Source organism: Macaca fascicularis, chromosome 18 (assembly GCF_037993035.2).
Source record: "Macaca fascicularis isolate 582-1 chromosome 18, T2T-MFA8v1.1".
Lineage (NCBI taxonomy): Eukaryota > Metazoa > Chordata > Mammalia > Primates > Cercopithecidae > Macaca > Macaca fascicularis.
Window position 1 is genome coordinate 69,271,025 of NC_088392.1, and position 18,358 is coordinate 69,289,382.

The 18,358-nt window shown below is 41.7% G+C and overlaps 1 protein-coding gene and 1 long non-coding RNA gene across 4 annotated transcripts in view; one reads left to right on the plus strand and one right to left on the minus strand.

The window, feature by feature from the left end:
* The first annotated feature begins 1,660 nt into the window (after positions 1-1,660).
* Positions 1,661-18,358, plus strand: part of CLUL1 (clusterin like 1) — a 29,163-nt gene continuing 12,465 nt past the window's right edge. Inside the window, exons 1-6 of one of the 3 annotated variants that reach the window (XM_045378010.2) lie at positions 1,661-1,741; positions 2,999-3,117; positions 4,194-4,342; positions 9,154-9,321; positions 11,718-12,150; positions 17,780-17,917. In XM_045378010.2, coding sequence (XP_045233945.2) covers positions 1,668-1,741; positions 2,999-3,117; positions 4,194-4,342; positions 9,154-9,321; positions 11,718-12,150; positions 17,780-17,917 — 1,081 coding nt within the window. In that variant the 5' untranslated portion in view covers positions 1,661-1,667. Of the gene's footprint in view, positions 1,749-2,998; positions 3,118-4,193; positions 4,343-9,153; positions 9,322-11,717; positions 12,353-17,779; positions 17,918-18,358 lie in introns of those variants that run through there. The other 2 variants (XM_074022752.1, XM_074022753.1) reach the window with 2 other exon arrangements.
* Positions 8,907-17,246, minus strand: LOC135968267 (uncharacterized). The gene is made up of 3 exons (XR_010582912.2): positions 17,133-17,246; positions 15,738-15,832; positions 8,907-9,035 (listed from the first exon to the last, which is right to left on the minus strand). It is a non-coding gene; the product is annotated as an uncharacterized lncRNA (long non-coding RNA).

Consider the following 18,358-nt stretch of genomic DNA (forward strand, 5'->3'; position numbering starts at 1 on the left):
GCAATAAAGCTCTGTTCTCAGAAATTGCTCTTAAAGGAGGAACATGGATTAAAGAAAAAAACCTGCTACTAAGAAGGAAGCCACTAGACTTCCTAAAAACTGGTTCCGTTTTCAACAAAATTTGGGTCTGTTGAAAAAGAACACATCAGGCCGGGCGCGGTGGCTCAAGCCTGTAATCCCAGCACTTTGGGATGCCGAGATGGGCGGATCACGAGGTCAGGAGATCAAGACCATCCTGGCTAACACGTTGAAACCCCGTCTCTACTAAAAAAAATGCAAAAAACTAGCTGGGCGAGGTGGCGGCGCCTGTAGTCCCAGCTACTCGGGAGGCTGAGGCAGGAGAATGGCGTAAGCCCGGGAGGCGGAGCTTGCAGTGAGCTGAGATCCGGCCACTGCACTCCAGCCTGGGCAACAGAGCCAGGCGTCTCAAAAAAAAAAAAAAAAAAAGAAAAAGAACACATAGATGCCAGCCTTGACGTCAAACGGACCCAAACTTGGACAATAGTAAACTAATGAGCAACGGTGCACAGAGTCAGGGTAGAGCTGGACAGTTTCCTATAACCAACTTTTCTAGGACTCTGCTCTGCTCCTGAGAAAAATATCCAAAGTGCTGCCTCTTCCATTGGCCAACCATGCATCTTTCAGGATAGGACACATCTGTTTATAGGTGTGGATTGTAGTTGCTCAGAAGTGACATTAGGCTGTTAAAAATAATAATAGTTTGAGTCTTGCTATGAGCTGATCTGTTTTCCAACAGAGCTAAGAGGTTTCCAGCTAAAAGAGGGCATTAATGGGTAATCAAGGCAGCTGACATGGGGTGTGGCTGGGCCTTGAATGTGGGTCACTCTCTGTGCCCAAGCAGAGCAAAGATAAACTCCAGACTGCATGTTGCTCAGAGACCAGGACCAACTTCGTAGGCCCCTAAAAGGTAGGTGGCCAAGTTCAGAATTGTCAAGGTCTGACCTGCTTAGACAAGTACTGAGTACATAGTAAGTAAGGATTGGCTAGTCTCTCAAAACTTGCAAACAGGGCCCAGGGTGATCTTGAGATTTCAGTTGCCGGAGAGACCCATTACATAGATTCCAGAGTTGGCTATTGTGACTAACAGCTGTCTAAGTTGTTTTTAAATGAATCATTAAGGGCTACATTTTCAGTTCAGCTAATCAAGTAGCAAATTGCAGTGGACCTAAAATACTCATCTATTGCATTATGTATATGCTAGGCTTTATCACTTTAGTGGGTTATATCGCTTCATATACTAATAGTCAAAAAATGTCAAAAGAACAAACAAACAGAACAAAAATGCCACATGACTGTGTAAGTACACTTTTCAAACTGTTTTATCTAAGCGTTTACTCACTTTCACATTGTGGTTTCTAGTATTTCCAATCTAAGAGACTTATTTTGCCTACCTAGGAAACTACATATTTTAAATTGAAAATTAAAAAAATATTTTTAAGGTTTTAATGAGTCCTATCAAAACACATTTGTATAAAGGAAGGTAGCCCAAGGTCACTGTTCCCAATTGTGTACACAGCCTGCCCCCTAGTGTTTTCTTCTAAACAGTATCAAATTTTAGATCATAGTTTTAATCTCAAAATGTTGGGTTAATAGGATTAAACACTGTGTCATCAAATTGATAGGACACAGGTAAATCCCTGACACAGATGAAACTTAAAGCAGAGAAAAACAAAGGTCCTTCCAGAAGCTGGTGGCAACTTCACTGGGGAGATATTGCAAAGTTAGTGGTAAATATACTATATTAAAAAGTTTTGTTTTGTGAACAGAGTAATGATAAGAAGAAGAGTTAGTTGAAATGATGTATGTAAAATGTGATAACTATATAATTACTAGTACAGTTGCTAGTTTATGATTGTATTAAAAAGATATTCCAAATGTTGATCAAATAATGGAGGTTTCTGTGGTTTTCTTTTTAAAATAGTAAATATATGTAAAGCAGATAAATATCCCCTTTGTGGGAGTTAAAATAATCTAGCTTATTTTATAGTTTTAACTTTATTAAAGCATACGGCTATTCTAACTTATTTAACTTTTCTTAGTAAAGTTTTAACCTCTGTATTTGGAATATGTGTAACTAATGTATATCAAATTAAACTCAAAGGGAAATTCATTAACTGAGAAGAGAAAATTTTAACTGTGCACTATTCACACCGCATAATGGGTTTTATAAGGAGTATGAGAAAAATGTGTGCGGTTGGTTTTGCTTTTTTTAAAAAAAAAAACATAGCGAACCACCTAGGTAAAAACTCACTTGAGAACATAGAATTTTGGAGGGAGATGCCTGGTGCGGTGGCTCACGCCTGTAATCCCAGCACTTTGGGAGGCCAAGGTGGGCAGATAACCTGAGGTCAGGAGTTCGAGACCAGCTTGACCCACACGGAGAAACTCCATCCCTACTAAAAATACAAAATTAGCCGGACTTGGTGGCACATGCCTATAATCCCAGCTACTTGGGAAGGCTGAGGCAGGAGGATGGCTTGAACCTGGGAGGTGGAGGTTGTGGTGAGCTGAGATCGTGCCATTGCACTCCAGCCTGGGCAACAAGAGCAAAACTCTGTCTCAAACAACAACAACAAAAAAAAATTATAATAATTTGGAGGGGAAAAAAAATCAATCTAACAGATTCAAATCAATTCTGTGTTTCCAGATGTTTACTGTTGACAAGAAAATAAAATGAAGCTTGGACTCTGAGAGGATGTGATCTATCCTCTCCATTGCATTGAGTTTCAAGTACTTCACATGGCAGCCTTATTTAACTGTCATGAAGAATTTAAACCAAACAGGGACTCTAATTTGTTTGTTTTTTTAACTTACATTTCAAGCTTCCTTATGTCTCCGGCACATTAGCATAAGTTGTCTAAAGTCATAAAGAAAAATCGACAGAAAAATGCTTTGGAGCCCCAGGTGTTTTCAACTGATGCCAACAGAAACTAACCTAATGGAAGGCATTTGATGCGAGTTTATTTTTCCTTTGCAGTAACAGCGGGAACATGAAGCCGCCACTCTTGGTATTTACTGTGTATCTGCTATGGTTGAAAGATTGTCACTGTGCACCCACTTGGAAGGACAAAACTGCTATCAGTGAAAACCTGAAGAGTATGTTCGGTTTCTTGTCTGTGCTGTGTCCTGTTTGCATGCTGGCTGTCCTGCTGGCATTTATAGTGAGTCGCAGTTGAGAGATAACCATATTCGCTGTTTTCACGGTGAAATGTTCTCAAGGCACTTAAACCAAGTCATCATGACGCCAAACATCTGGATAAAAATAGAAAATTCCAATGACGTCTCTGCAGGCGTTCACATTTCCAGATGTTCGTATCATGTAGATAAAACCTGCCAATTTTTTCACTGCATTTTTTTGTATCATCCAGATGGTTGGTGTCATCTCAGCACAGCTCTAATGAACAGTGAAATACTTTTCAAGCATTTGAAAAATTTAAACCATTAGAGTAATCTGTGCAATTATTCTTAAACTAGTGAAAGAACGGGTTATAATTACATTGAATCTGGTTGTTCTGTGGCCATTAACTTGCAGCCTTTGCTTGGTGATATATGCTTTGGGTACTTAATATTTAAAAGAACAAATTAGCTAAAATGTAGCTGATTTAGGTCTGTAATTAAAATCAGAGTCAAAAATAAGCTCCTTAGTAGGCCACATTAGCTATTTTGAACAGGGAATGACAATGAATTTTAAATTTATTAAAGGTGTATAAGACACATCCATTAGGTTATTAAGGAAGCTTGTATTACATGGGATACTTTCTAGGTTTCATGCCTCCTTATTAGGTGACTGAAGCTGAAAGAAAGAGAAATTGCTGACTCTGTTTGAGGTCCCCAGTTGGGCGCTTACTATAAATTGTGAAGAAAATGCGAAATTTTATCTAATATAAACACACTTGAGTCTTAAATGAAAGAAAAAAATGGATAAATGAAAACAGGGCCTGAGCAAACTGACAAGAATGAGGTTCAGTGAACTCTGTTTAGGAGCTTACAAGTGAGGAACAGAAGGTATGGTCCATGTGGCAGCTGACAGCTAATTCATTATGATCTGCTTTCAGAATATGAGCCTATAAAAGAACAGTGAAGCCTATCTTTAGGAGACATGAAAGACTGGTGAACTCGGTGTTTTGTAATCTGATCAGATCTCAAAGAAAAAATTGCCACGTGTCTTTTAGGTTTTTCTGAGGTGGGGGAGGTAGACACAGATGAAGAGGTGAAGAAGGCTTTGATTGGTATTAAGCAAATGAAAATCATGATGGAAAGAAAAGAGAAGGAACACACCAATCTAATGAGCACCCTGATGAAATGCAGAGAAGAAAAGCAGGTACAGTCATTGAAAATAATATCTGTTCTTACACAGATCTGGACCGGAAATATTATACTTGTTAGTGCTCTTGATGAATTACTTGCTTTCCTTAATAACACATTTTATGGGTAGCTGCTTTTATTAGAGGAAAAGTTTGAGGGAAGCTTCAGACTTCCTTGAAGAACATATTTCGTGTAGGATAGGCTTCTGCAAGACTCCAAACCGGAGTCTGGGGGAATCATCTCTGTTTAAGCGCTGCTTTCTCAAAAATGGATTATTCTTGGTCTCTTCTGAGTTAGGATATTGAGTCAAAAGTATTTGAAGAGTGTTTTTTACTAGATCAGTGGTCTCCAGAATTGTTTTTTTGTTCTGTTTTGGTTTTGTTTTTGAGACAAAGACTCGCTCTGTCACCCAGGCTGGAGTTGATCCCAGCTCACTGCAACCTTGGCCTCCTGGGTTCAGGCGATTCTCCTGCCTCAGCCTCCCTCGTAGCTAGGATTACAGGCTCCCGCCACCATGCCTGGCTAATTTTTGTATTTTTAGAAGAGATGGGGTTTCACCATGCTGGCCAGACTGGTTCCGAACTCCAGGGCTCAAGCGATCCACCTGCCTCAGCCTCCCAAAGTGCTGGAATTACAGGCATGGGCCACCGTGCCTGGCCCAGAGTTTTTTGGTCTCTCATTCCTATGACTAAAAAATGTGTTAGCACTCACTCCTAAATATATGCATATTAACTTACTTATAAATTAGATATATAAATTGCTACCATTAATATCTCAAGACACAATATGTATGTGAGGTGGGATTCACCACTAGCGAGTGTGGATGTAAGTCCACATTTCAAATAATCTTCTAAATATTTTGAAACTTTTAGTTGACTTGGCAGATCTGATTAGATCACCATAGTTTTCCATTGTCACATGGCCAATAAAGAGCTCATAATGATCAAGTGTCAGCTCTGCCATGTTGCTTTTGGTCCACTTGAGCTTAAATTATTCATTTTTTAAAATCTGCCAATTTTTTTTTTTTTTCAAGAATCTTGTTAACCATGCTGTGCATTTAGTGAAGGTTGGTTTAGTTAAAACTAGATAATAAAATCCATCAGTCTACCTGAGTTCTCTTACATGGCAACTCATTACAATTGGCTGCATGTGCACAGAGCAAGGGAACTATAGTCGATTCTTCTGGAATGTAGAGGATCCCCTCTTTCCCAAAGTCATCACATACAGTTGGGCACATACGATATCTAACATATGCATCTCAAGAGAGTACCATGTATATCCAATAATGCATCAGCCTAATTCACTTTTTCAAAATCAAATAGCTTTATTTAATAGCTATAGCTTGAACTACATATTTTATCAATGGAGAACACATATTCAAACGTCTTTGGAAGATGTAAAAAATTGTTCCTATGCTACAGTATAAAGTTCAGTAAATTTCTAAACTATAAACATTGAATAACTTGCAGTTTAATGACATTAATAATTAACATCACACTCAAAACAATGACTTTTTTTTAAAAAGGTTATCTTCAAACATTACCCTTAAATCAAAAAGGAAATTAAAACTGTAACAAAAATAATTTGGAAAATGTTTCCAATTTTAATATTGAGAATAAATTACTTTTTTTTTTTTTTTTGGCAGAGGGGACGGAGTCTTGCTCTGTCGCCCAGGCTGGAGTGCAGTGGCGCGATCTTGGCTCACTGCAAGCTCCGCCTCCTGGGTTCACACCATTCTCCTGCCTCAGCCTCCCAGTAGCTGGGACTCCAGGCACCCGCCACCACGCCCGGCTAATTTTTTGTATTTTTAGTAAAGACGGGGTTTCACCGTGTTAGCCAGGGTGGTCTTGATCTCCTGACCTCATGATCCGCCCACCTCGGCCTCCCAAAGTGCTGGGAGTACAGGCGTGAGCCACTGTGCCCAGTCAAGAGTAAGTTACTTTTTAAATTTATTTTTATTTTTTGAAAAACGTTAAGTTGTAAAATACGTATAACAAAATTTACCATAATAACCATTTTTAAGTGTACCATTCAGTAGTGTTAAATACATTCATACTGTCATGCAACCAATCTCCAGAAATCTTTTCATCTTGCAAAAACTGAAAGTCTATACATATTAAACAATGCCCCATTCCCCCCACCCCAGTCAGATTTTTAATTTAAAAATACAAGTGGAAGTTCTAATATTTTCCAACTATCCCTCTATCTATAAAGTTGGGGGCCACTGAATTTCAGATTGCTGCTTGCATCTTTTTACTACTGAGCATCATGGCCTCTGGGAGTCCATTAAGCAACTGGAGCCGGGTAGTGTGACAGGCTGACCCCAAAGCTGCGTGTCAGCCTGTCACCGGACTGGTTGATGTTGCAGCCCCACCTACTGCCCTGAGTCAGTCAGGGTTCTGGCAAGGAAAGGAGAATGCGGGACCAGCAGCTGCAAACACTTCTCCCTTTTGGCAGCAATCAAAAGGTTTTGAGGAAATCTAAAATAACTCCTCATCAGGAAAATGTGGAAGCCCCTCCAGCTGGGATCTTCCCTGGTGGGCTTGTGAGCCTGGCCATCTGGGAATAGAGACACTAGATAGCAGTAATACACTCTTCACCAAACACATTATCACATGGAATGCTTTAAACATCTGGGTAAACCACTACTTTCATTTTATAGCTAAGAAAACTGGGGTGTGAGATTTTTTTTTTTTTTTTTTTTTTTTTTTTTTTTTTGAGACGGAGTCTCGTTCTGTCGCCCAGGCTGGAGTGCAGTGGCCGGATCTCAGCTCACTGCAAGCTCCGCCTCCCGGGCTTACGCCATTCTCCTGCCTCAGCCTCCCGAGTAGCTGGGACTACAGGTGCCCGCCACCTCGCCCGGCTAGTTTTTTGTATTTTTTTAGTAGAGACGGGGTTTCACCATGTTAGCCAGGATGGTCTCGATCTCCCGACCTCGTGATCCGCCCGTCTCGGCCTCCCAAAGTGCTGGGATTACAGGCTTGAGCCACCGCGCCCAGCCTTTTTTTTTGTTTTTGACACAGAGTCTTACTCTTGTTCCCCAGGCTGAAGTGCAATGGTGTGATATTGGCTCACTGCAAATTCCGCCTCCCGGGTTCAAACAATTCTCCTGTTTCAGCCTCCCAAGTAGCTGGGATTACAGGCACCCACCATCACGACCAGCTAATTTTTGTATTTATAGTAGAGACAGGGTTTCACCACGTTGGTCAGGCTGGTCTCAAACTCCTGACATCAGGTGATCCACCCGCCTCGGCCTCCCAAAGTGATGGAATTACAGGCGTGAGCCACCGTACCCTGCTGAAAAACAACCACTTTAAGATGTAAGATTCAGCTGGGTGCAGTGGCTCATGCCTGTAATCCCAGCACTTTGGGAGGCCAAGGTGGGCAGATCACTTCAGGCCAGGAGGTCGAGATCAGCCTGGGCAACATGGTGAAACCCCATCTCTACTAAAAATACAAAAATTAGCCAGGCATGGTGGCACGCACCTGTAGTCCCAGCTACTCGGGAGGCTGAGGCCGGAGAATCACTTGAATCTGGGAGATGGAGGTTGCAGTGAGCTGAGATTGCACCACTGCACTCCAGCCTGGGTGACACAGCCAGACTCTGTCTCAAAAAAAAAAAAAAAAAATAAGATTCCAAAATTGTTCTGCAAAGTCCAAGGACACACACACACACTCCTGTCTGGGTCAAAATGTGTATTTGGCAAGCTGGGGCCCTGGTAGTTTTCTTATGTGGATCATAGCAAATGCTACCTGGCTTAGCAGCTGAACTTTACAGTGAGAGCAACTGACAAATCCTAGCCAGGCAGAGAACATGTGGAAGACTGTCAGTGCCCAGGTGATTCTTTGGGCTTAATACTCCAGGAAAGGGTCATTTCCATTAGCTCTGAGGCTCTCTTCTTATGGCCAGATCCACTATACTCACTTTATTCCCCTGCACAATATCTCGGCATGTAGGGGGCTGGGGTGCAGAAGTCCAAACTTGCAGGGAAGCCAGAGGTTTAGGCAGGGGCACAGGAAGAAGGTTCTGTTGCACCATAGTGCTGACCCATGAGGCACTCCAGGGGCAAGGCTGAGGCTGGCAGGGACAGGTGCCACCGCTGCTGGGCTCCTCACCACCCAGAGCAGGACTTGGCCAAGTACAGCAAGCACCACAAGGGGGAGCGCTGGGAATATAAACAAGAAGAACAAAGGCTTGTTTATATTCCCATTTATATTTATTTAATATTACATTATATAGAAATATAATATATTTATTATATTACATTCTAATTGCAGAGATGCAGGATGGCATCTCTGCAATTAGAATATAACTCAACGGGAACATTTAATTTGACATACAAGAATGCACTTTCTTGCAATGTTTAAGCATATACAACAACTAAGACAGCATAAATGAAAGAAAGAAAATGTGCCAGCTTTATAAAGTGTAAAGCCCTCTTTCCCCATGCCCCAGTGGACGAGAATTGAAGACAAACTTCCCAGTAAATAGGTAAATCACAATTGTTCCCAGATCGGGATGGCATCTTCGTTGTCAGGTCACCCACACCTAGAGTAATGTTTGTCACATAGCAAACACTCAGTAAATACTTAATGAACAAATGAATGAACAGATGAATAAGATTTACAATCTTCAGTAGGGATCAATCAGCACTCTTTTCTTAAACTAAACAGAAAGCTTTGGAGGAGATCTGATAGCTGCGAGGCACCTGAAGGAGAAAGAATGAAAAAGCAGTTTAGAATGTGCACATTTCAAGGGGTGAAATCAATTAAGGTGCACATAGATCATGAAATGGAAATTGGACTTTTGTTTCTACTTTTAATTAGGAGGCCCTGAAACTTCTGAATGAAGTTCAAGAACATCTGGAGGAAGAAGAAAGGCTATGCCAGGTGTCTTTGGCAGATTCCTGGGATGAATGCAGGTCTTGCCTGGAAAATAACTGCATGAGAATTTATACAACCTGCCAACCTAGTTGGTCCTCTGTGAAAAATAAGGTAAAAGAAAAAGAGAGCTCAAGATTTCACAGGTTTTTGTTTTGTTTTGTTTTGAGACGGAGTCTGGCTCTGTCGCCCAGGCTGGAGTGCAGTGGCCGGATCTCAGCTCACTGCAAGCTCCGCCTCCCGGGTTTACGCCATTCTCCTGCCTCAGCCTCCCGAGTAGCTGGGACTACAGGTGCCCGCCACCTCGCCCGGCTAGTTTTTTGTATTTTTTGAGTAGAGACGGGGTTTCACCATGTTAGCCAGGATGGTCTCGATCTCCTGACCTCGTGATCCGCCCGTCTCGGCCTCCCAAAGTGCTGGGATTACAGGCTTGAGCCACCGCGCCCGGCCTGATTTCACAGTTCTTAAGGCACCTGTTTCAGCTTACTATTTTATTACTTTATGTTAATGTTTAGAACAGAGGCCTTTTGCTTTCCAGAATCTAATACTAATGCTTACATCCCATCACCTGTGTATACGTGATTTATAAGGTAGAGCATCCATTCAGTGGACACTGAATGCATCTCTTAAAATATCCTGGCTTTCTACCTTGTTTTGTTATTTGTGAACATGTTCCCACTAGATAGTAAGCTCTCTGAAGGCAGGGATCATATCTTATTTGTCTTCATTTGCTCACTGGTGGCATCCAGTAAATGTTTACCAAATCGCATTTGGAATCATAGCATTGCAGTCTCTGATTTCAATCCACATTAATTTTTCCTTCTGGAGGCCAAATATTTAAAGATATTCTCTGCCTCCCAAATGTCACCTTCAACATGCTTGCCCCTTATGCATAACACACACACACACACACACACACACACACACACACACACACACCCTTACCCCCTTTCATGTCCCCTTTCGCCCGACCCATGTATGTTCTGTAGGACTGGCATGTTTTCTTTTTTGTCCCCTTTGGTTATCTTCTGAGCAGAGGGATCACAGAGGGTGGTGACCTGAATAGGATGAGCTCTGCCCCACTAACGGCTCCAATTAGGCTAGATTTTCCTCCCCCTTCAAGAAGTGAGCTGAATACAAAATTGAGTGGAATTTCACGCTCCATATTAGAGCACATACTAATTAGAATACGTTCCTGGCTTGGCAATGCCATACTCAATTACAAAGGGAGCAACTACTAAGATAATGAATGCGCCAAGTTAATTTGCCTCCACTATTAATTGCATCTGCTCTATTTTTAGAGCCACTGTTACCTGCTAATACACCAGAATATGGCGTAATGAGCAGCAGCAGGAAGTCAGGAGATTTGGGGACCATTCCCATCTGGGTCAGTTGTGTGATCTTAAGAAAATTTCTTGGGGCTTTAAAGGTTTGTTTTTGTGGATGAAGAGTCAAGTAAACAGAAGCTGGAAGAGGGAGAGGCAGACAACCCACCCAAATTCTTTTCTTTATATTTTTCATGAGATGGGGTGTGGCTCCTTTGCCCTGGCTAGAGGGCAGTGGTGCCATCTTGGTTCACAGCAGCTTCCACCTCCTGGGTTCAAGTGGTTCTCCTGCCTCAGCCTTCCAAGTAGCTGGGATTACAGGCACCTGCCACCACACCCAGCTAATTTTTGTATTTTTAGTAGAGACAGGGTTTTACCATGTTGGCCAGGCTGGTGACCTCAGGTGATCCATACGCCTTGGCCTCCCAAAGTGAAAACTTGACCTTTTTAGGTTATTGGTGGGCAAATGTAAACCAGGAGAAATTTCAGATCCTGTTTCCATAGGCAAAGGCAAAGTCAGGTATAAGAGGGTTAAGAAATTATCTTAAAGTTCATTGCCTCATCCTAGCTTGCCAAGAATTATTCTTGATTTGAAATGACTTCTGTAAGTTGACTTTAAAATTTGCAATAAGAAATGGTCCAGGGCCGGGTGCAGTGGTTCACCCCTGTTATCCTAGCACTTTGGGAGGCCAAGGCATGTGGATCACCTGAGCTCAGGAGTTTGAGACCAACCTGGGCAACACGATAAAACCCTGCATCTACTAAAATACAAAAAAAAAAAAAAAAAAAAAAAAATTAGCCAGGCATGGCGGTGTGTGACTGTAATCCCAGCTACTCGGGAGGCTGAGACAGAAGAATTGCTTGAACCAAGGAGGCGGAGGTTGCAGTGAGCCGGGATGGTGCCATTGCACTCCAGCCTGAGCGACAGAACAAGACTCCATCTCAAATAAAAAAGAAAGAAAAGAGAGAGAGAGAGAGAAAGGAAGAAAGAAAGAAAGAAAGAGAAAGAGAGAAAGGAAAAGAAAACAAAAAGAAAGAAAGAGAAAGAAAGAAGAAAGAAAGAGAGAGAGAGAAAGAAAGAAAGACAAAGAAAGAAAGAGAAAGAAAGAAAAGAAAGAAAGAAAGGAAGGGTCCAGAAAGAAAGTAATTTTTTATTCCATTTCTGTCCCCTACTCTACTCCACAGATTGAACAGTTTTTCCGGAAGATATATCAATTTCTATTTCCTTTCCATGAAGATAATGAAAAAGATCTCCCCATCAGTGAAAAGCTCATTGAGGAAGATGCACAATTGACCCAAATGGAAGATGTGTTCAGCCAGTTGACTGTGGATGTGAATTCTCTCTTCGATAGGAGTTTTAACGTCTTCAGACAGATGCAGCAAGAATTTGACCATACTTTTCAATCACATTTCATATCAGATACAGACCTAACTGAGCATTACTTTTTTCCAGCTTTCTCTAAAGAGCCAATGACCAAAGCAGATCTTGAGCAACATTGGGACATTCCCAACTTCTTCCAGCTGTTTTGTAATTTCAGTGTCTCTATTTATGAAAGTGTCAGTGAAACAATTACGAAGACACTGAAGGCAATAGAAGATTTACCAAAACAAGACAAAGGCAAGTATTAAAAGATAACTTTTACTTAGAGGTCTATACCAAAGTCAAGTTTTGTTTAGCTTCAGAAATGGTGGACATTTCTGAGTCACATTGTATGGTGTTTCTTGAAGAGATAATTTATGGAAAATGTTTCAGAGCCTCTTAAAAGAAGCTTTGAAGTCTGCTAAACACCATCCCTCTTCCATCATTGTTGAGAACTGAACTCTTTCTAGAGCAAATTTTCAAAGCAGAAAGAAAAAATGCTAATAGGTTGAGAACTTAAAAAAAAAAAAAAAAGCAGTTCCCTCATTTATTATTTGTTTATTTATTTCATTTTGTGACAGAGTCTTGCTCTGCCTCCCAGCCTGGAGTACAGTGGTGCGATCTTGGCTCACTGCAACCTCTGATCCCAGGTTCAAGCAATTCTCCTGCCTCAGCCTCCCGAGTAGCTGGGACTACAGGTGTGCACAACCACGCCCGGCTAATATTTTTGTATTTTTAATAGAGACAGGGGTTTCACTATCTTGGCCCGGCTGGTCTCAAACTCCTGACCTCAGGTGATCTACCTACATTGTGCCCCCAAAGTGCTGGGATTGCAGATGTGAGCCACCATGCCTGGCCATTTCTCTCATTTATTAAAGCTCATGTAGATGCTCAGCTCTATTCTGCTAAAGCATCGGAGAGTTTCTGTAAAATTGATCTGAAATCCTCAACTCCCAGTTTGAGAAGAAGCCCACTCTGACATATAACCAGAGCAATTTAGTGCCCTCCTCTGAATCACTACAATCATTCCTTAAATCATAAAGCGTATGCATAAAACCACCGAAAATGCTCACAAACCCCAAACTACAGAAATACTAGATAAGAATTGCCTTCTACCAATAGTAATCATGCCTCATGGCATTCCATGTTGGAGACACAATGTTGCTTTATGTTTCCAGGCAGGAGATATCTTCTGTGGGCTTCTATGGAGTAAAGTAGATACAGCATTCGAGAAATGAGAGTTGCCACGAGGGTCAAGTGTAGGATCTGCATTTCCTTTGTTATTGTATTGACCACTAAGCCAGGTTGAAGGCTGCTCTCCTTTGAGATGAAAAATAAAATGGGCTCTTTCTATCTATTTTTCTCTTTCTTTTTCTTTTTTTGAGATGGAGTGTTGCTCTGTTGTCCAGGCTGGAGTGTACTGGTGCGATCTCAGCTCACTGCAACCTCTGGCCCCTGGGTTCAATCAATTCTCCTGTCTCAGCCTCCCGAGCAGCTGGGATTACAGGTGCCCACCACCACGCCTGACTAATTTTTGTATTTTTAGTAGAGACAGGGTTTCACCATGTTGGCCAGGCTGGTCTCGAACTCCTGACCTCAGGTGATCTGCCCGCCTTGGCCTCCCAAAGTGCTGGAATTACATGCGTGAGCCACCACACCCAGCCAGCTACCACACCCAGCCGGCCACCACGCCTGACCCTATCTGACTATTTTTCAATTATATTGAAAAAAATGTTGTAGCTGGCAACAACTGAATCAGATTCTCGAAATCGCCATGAGATTACATAACTGGCCTCTGCATAGGAGAGGTTTACTTTTCAGAAACTGAAGCTAGGAAACAATGCATTACATCCTTCAGGTCCCATCGTTCCATGAACAGAGAACAGGCATCATTACTGGAATTGTTGGGTTCTATTTCAGAGTCCAGTGGACTATTTTTATAAGTCAAGTATTTCGTCTGGTATTCCATTCTGAGGTTCCAAATTCATCAAATATTCAGGATAAACACCAGGCGAGTAGACTAAATCTATCCAGGCTGGGTGGTATCAAGTGATTTAAGCCTGACTGTTTAAATGGATATCAACTGTCTTGGAATAACATTGAGAATGTGTTCATTAGAACAAAAGGGTTCCTCCCCTGCATGTTGTGTAGCGGCCTTACACAAGCATTGCTTATATTTCCATGTGCACAGGACTGTCAGTAGTGATTCAGACGTGCCAGAGTCTAGATAATGTGCCAACCACTGTAACCCTCTTCCACACACCAGCTACGAACATGGGTTACCACTGTCTGCCACCATTGCCTTCTCATTCACACAGCTGGGGGCCAACCCTACTCTCAGCTGCCTCACACACACCCTCCCCAGCCCCTCCGTGCCACTTCCATCTCAGTGATGACCTGAAAAGCCAAGGTCCCCTGGGAATGCAAATGTTAAAGAAAAAAACAAAATAGCAAACCAAAAAGTCTATTTACTCTGCTGCACTCTTCTTTCTCCAGCATCCCTCCCCAGCCAGACAGTGCACAGACGCTTACTGCAAAGGAGACACTGTCTTCCCAGATGAGCAAATGTGGACTGTTTCTCAAGATATAGTCGGACATGGGCTCTACGGCACTTGAATGTGGTTTCCATCACTTTTCTGGACAGGTAGTTGGTGAGGAGTAAGCTTACTGCCCCTAGAAAATCTGCCTAATGACTTTGAGTTTTGCCCCTTGTGGTAGGCAAAATAATGACTGCCCAAAATATCCACCCTAATCCCCAGAACCTGTGAATCTATGTTAGGTGGCAAAGGCAAAGTAAGGTTGCAGATGGAAAAAATAAATTTGTTAATCAACCGACTTTATTTTTATTTATTTATTTTTTGAGACAGAGTCTTGCTCTGTTGCCCAGGCTGGAGTGCAGTGGCGTGATCTTGGCTCACTGCAACCTCCACCTCCCGGGTTCACGCCATTCTCCTGACTCAGTCTCCTGAGTAGCTGGGATTACAGGCACTCACCACCATGCCTGGCTAATTTTTGTATTTTGACTAGAGGCAGGGTTTCACCATGTTGTCCAGGCTGGTCTTGAACTTCTGACCTCAAATGATCCGCCCACCTCAGCCTCCCAAAGTGTTGGGATTACAGGCATGAGCCATCGTACCCGGCCTCAACTGATGGATTCAATGTAATCACAGGGTCCTTAAAAGTGGAAGAAGGAGGCAGAAAAGAATTAATTGCAGTGGCCCCAAGAGAAGGACTTGGCTCTACTTTGATGGCCTTGAAGACAGAGGACGGAGGCCATGAGCCGAGGAATGTAGGTGGCCTTGAGGAACTGGAAATGGTATAGAAATGAATTCTCCTCTAGAGCCACCCAAAAAACTAGCCCTACTGACATCTTATTTTTTATATTTTTTATTTTTTTGAGACAGAGTCTCAGTCACCTGAGTAGCTGGGACTACAGGTGCGTGGCACCACACCCAGCTAATTTTTGCATTTTTTTTTTTTTTTTGTAACAGATGACATCTTGATTTTAGCCCAGTGAGACCCACTTCAGACTTCTGACCTAAAAGACCAAACAATAATGAATTTGTGCTGTTTCAAGCCACTGAATCTGTGGTAGCTGTAACAGAGTTAATAATATTAGTAACTGACCAACATTTGCTGAGCAAGTTCTGTGTGGCAACCTTCATGGATGGGCCTTATTGGTCATGATTGTTTAAAGGGCCAAAATCAGAAAAATAGCCACAACTGAATTATGAACACCAAGAAAAGGAGAGCGAAAATAAAAAGAATCAGAAATATCTTGATAATCAATGTTATTTTTGTTTTTTTGAGTATAGGCTCATTTTGGTCTCAAATTTCTTTCCTACCTTGGTCTTTCTGGACCTCAGTTCCTGAATCTGTTGAAAGTGAATAGGTCCAGGAAAGTAGGTCTTGGAATTGTCTTCACTTGTCTTATGAATCCCTGGAAAGAACAGATGAGATCATGTTCTACTGTAGCTTGACCAGTGCAGGGGGCCAGCAGACCTGTTTCTAATCCTTAAGAGAGAATTAGTGGACATTAATTTTCACATGGGAAAAACAGACAGGCAGGTGGGAGAGTAGATGATTTATCTCAGCCACTGCACTGGAAGTAGCTCCCTGGAAGGGTTCTGAGGTTCTGTCAAGGCTAGACTAAGTGAGGTGACAGATTGTGCTCTGGGTGCAGGATGGGGAATTAGTGTCATATGGGCCTAGAATTTGTCATCCTTGGTGTACGTACCAGGTATTAATCTAGATGCTAGAGATAAAATGATGATTATGACACAGCCTCTGACTTCCAAGAACTCAGTCCAGAGAAAGGAAAACAGATTAGTGAACAATTACATCACCATATCGTGGGTAAAATGGCAGAAGAAGGTAATGAAGAATGACAAGATTAAAATGGCAAGACCAAGTCCCTTCCCTCAAGAGGCTTAGAGTCTAATGGGAAAGATAAGAAAGCAAACACTGCATTAAGCGGGAATCAGTTCTACAGTGGAAATTCTCACAGGGGGCTATGCAGGGCAAAGAAGAGGGTCCAGGAAAGCAGCTGGGAGAAATTGACTTTCTAGTCACCAAAGGGCATGGGTGCCTTCCATGCCATTCTATCGAACAATGCTTCGCTGTTTTTAAACTATGGACATTGCAATTTATGTCAAAATAAAATGTTTCATTTTTAAATGCTGAGGATTTAATCTAACAGAAGATCATCAGGTTGTAAATTAGTAATACATGTTTCTTAATGTCAAATACTCTATCGGGAACTGCCAGGTATCTGTTGGATAGACTTCTCTTTTACACATTTTTATATGGATTAATTCTCCTAGGGGAAAAAACTTCTCAAAACGTGATCTGCTTTAGGTATTTTCCTAAATCTTTGACCCACTGTTCATAACAGTATGTACATCTCCACACACACATACACACATATGTGTGTGTATATATATATATATATATACATACACACACATGACAAATGCAAAAATAGAATAGTAATAAAATAACCACTTATCACCCACTTTAAGAAACAGACATTTCTAATATCTTTGAAACTTCTTCCCAATTATAGCTTAAAAAATTATTAAAGCGTTTTTTAAAATACAGAAAAATCCAAGAGAAAAAGTTGCTTACAGTCACCTATTTACTTAATCCTATTGACATCAGAAATACTAATGATATAAGTAAGACATACGATTTTTAAAACATATAAAAGAACAAAATTAACAAAAGCTGCCCTCTCCTACCTTATCTAGTCCCTCTTCTAAAAGATAGTTGTTAATAATTCATGACTCCTCCTAGAAAATAAAATTACATGCATTAATATATTTGTGTATATACTAATAATAAATGTCTAGTAATGAGATTCTTGGATTCAAGAGTATGTGCAATTTTTAATAGATGTTCAGTTGTCCTAGGAAATTATTGCACCAACATGCGTTTCTGTGTCTAAATATAGGAAAAAGGGCCCAGCACGGTGGCTCATGTCTGTAATCCCAGCACTTTGGAAGGCCGAGGCGGGTGGATCATTTGAGGTCAGGAGTTCAAGAAACCGGCCTGGACAACATGGTGCAACCCTATCTCTATTAAAAGTACAAAGATTAGCTGGGTGTGGTGGCTGTCACCTGTAATCCTAGCTACTTGGGAGGCTGAGGCAGGAGAATCACTTGAATCTGGGAGGCAGAGGTTGCAGTGAGCCAAGATCCCGCCACTGCACTTTAGCCTGGGCAACAGAGCAAAACTGTCTCAAAAAATAAATAAATTAAATACATACATACATACATACATGAAAAAGATTTTGAAAGCACCGGTAAGAAAAAGCAGTGGCATTGTCTTCACTTCTTTACAGTGCAAACTCTTAGACACTAACGTGTAAATGTTATGTTCCCTGTAGCCCCTGACCACGAAGGCCTGATTTCAAAGATGTTACCTGGGCAGGACAGAGGACTGTGTGGGGAACTTGAGCAGAATTTGTCGAGGTGTTTCAAATTTCATGAGAAATGCCAAAAATGTCAGGCTCACCTATCTGAAGGTAAATACTTGCTATTTTTTTAAATTATACTTTAAGTTCTGGGGTACATTTCGTTATAAAGTTTCGGTGCCACAAAAGAAATAGCACTCGAATATAAAATTTTATTTTCAATTCTCAGCAAGGCAAGTTACTTCTATAGACGGTTGCACCCTTACAGATGGAACAACGGTGAGCGCGCACTTCGACAAGGGAGGGGAAGGGGTTCTGGCCCCTGCTGCTGTGTCGTTCCCCTATTGGCTAGGGTTAGACCGCACAGGCTAAACTAATTCCGATTGGCTAATTTAAAGAGAGTGATGGGGTGACTGGTTTGGCGGGAAGAATGGTTACGACAGAGCAGGTAATTGGAATTAGTCAGGGTGAGTAGGTACTTGGAATGGGTCGGGGTGGGGCAGGTAATCGGAATGGGTCGGGGCGGGGCAGGTAATTTAAAAAGGTTGCTTT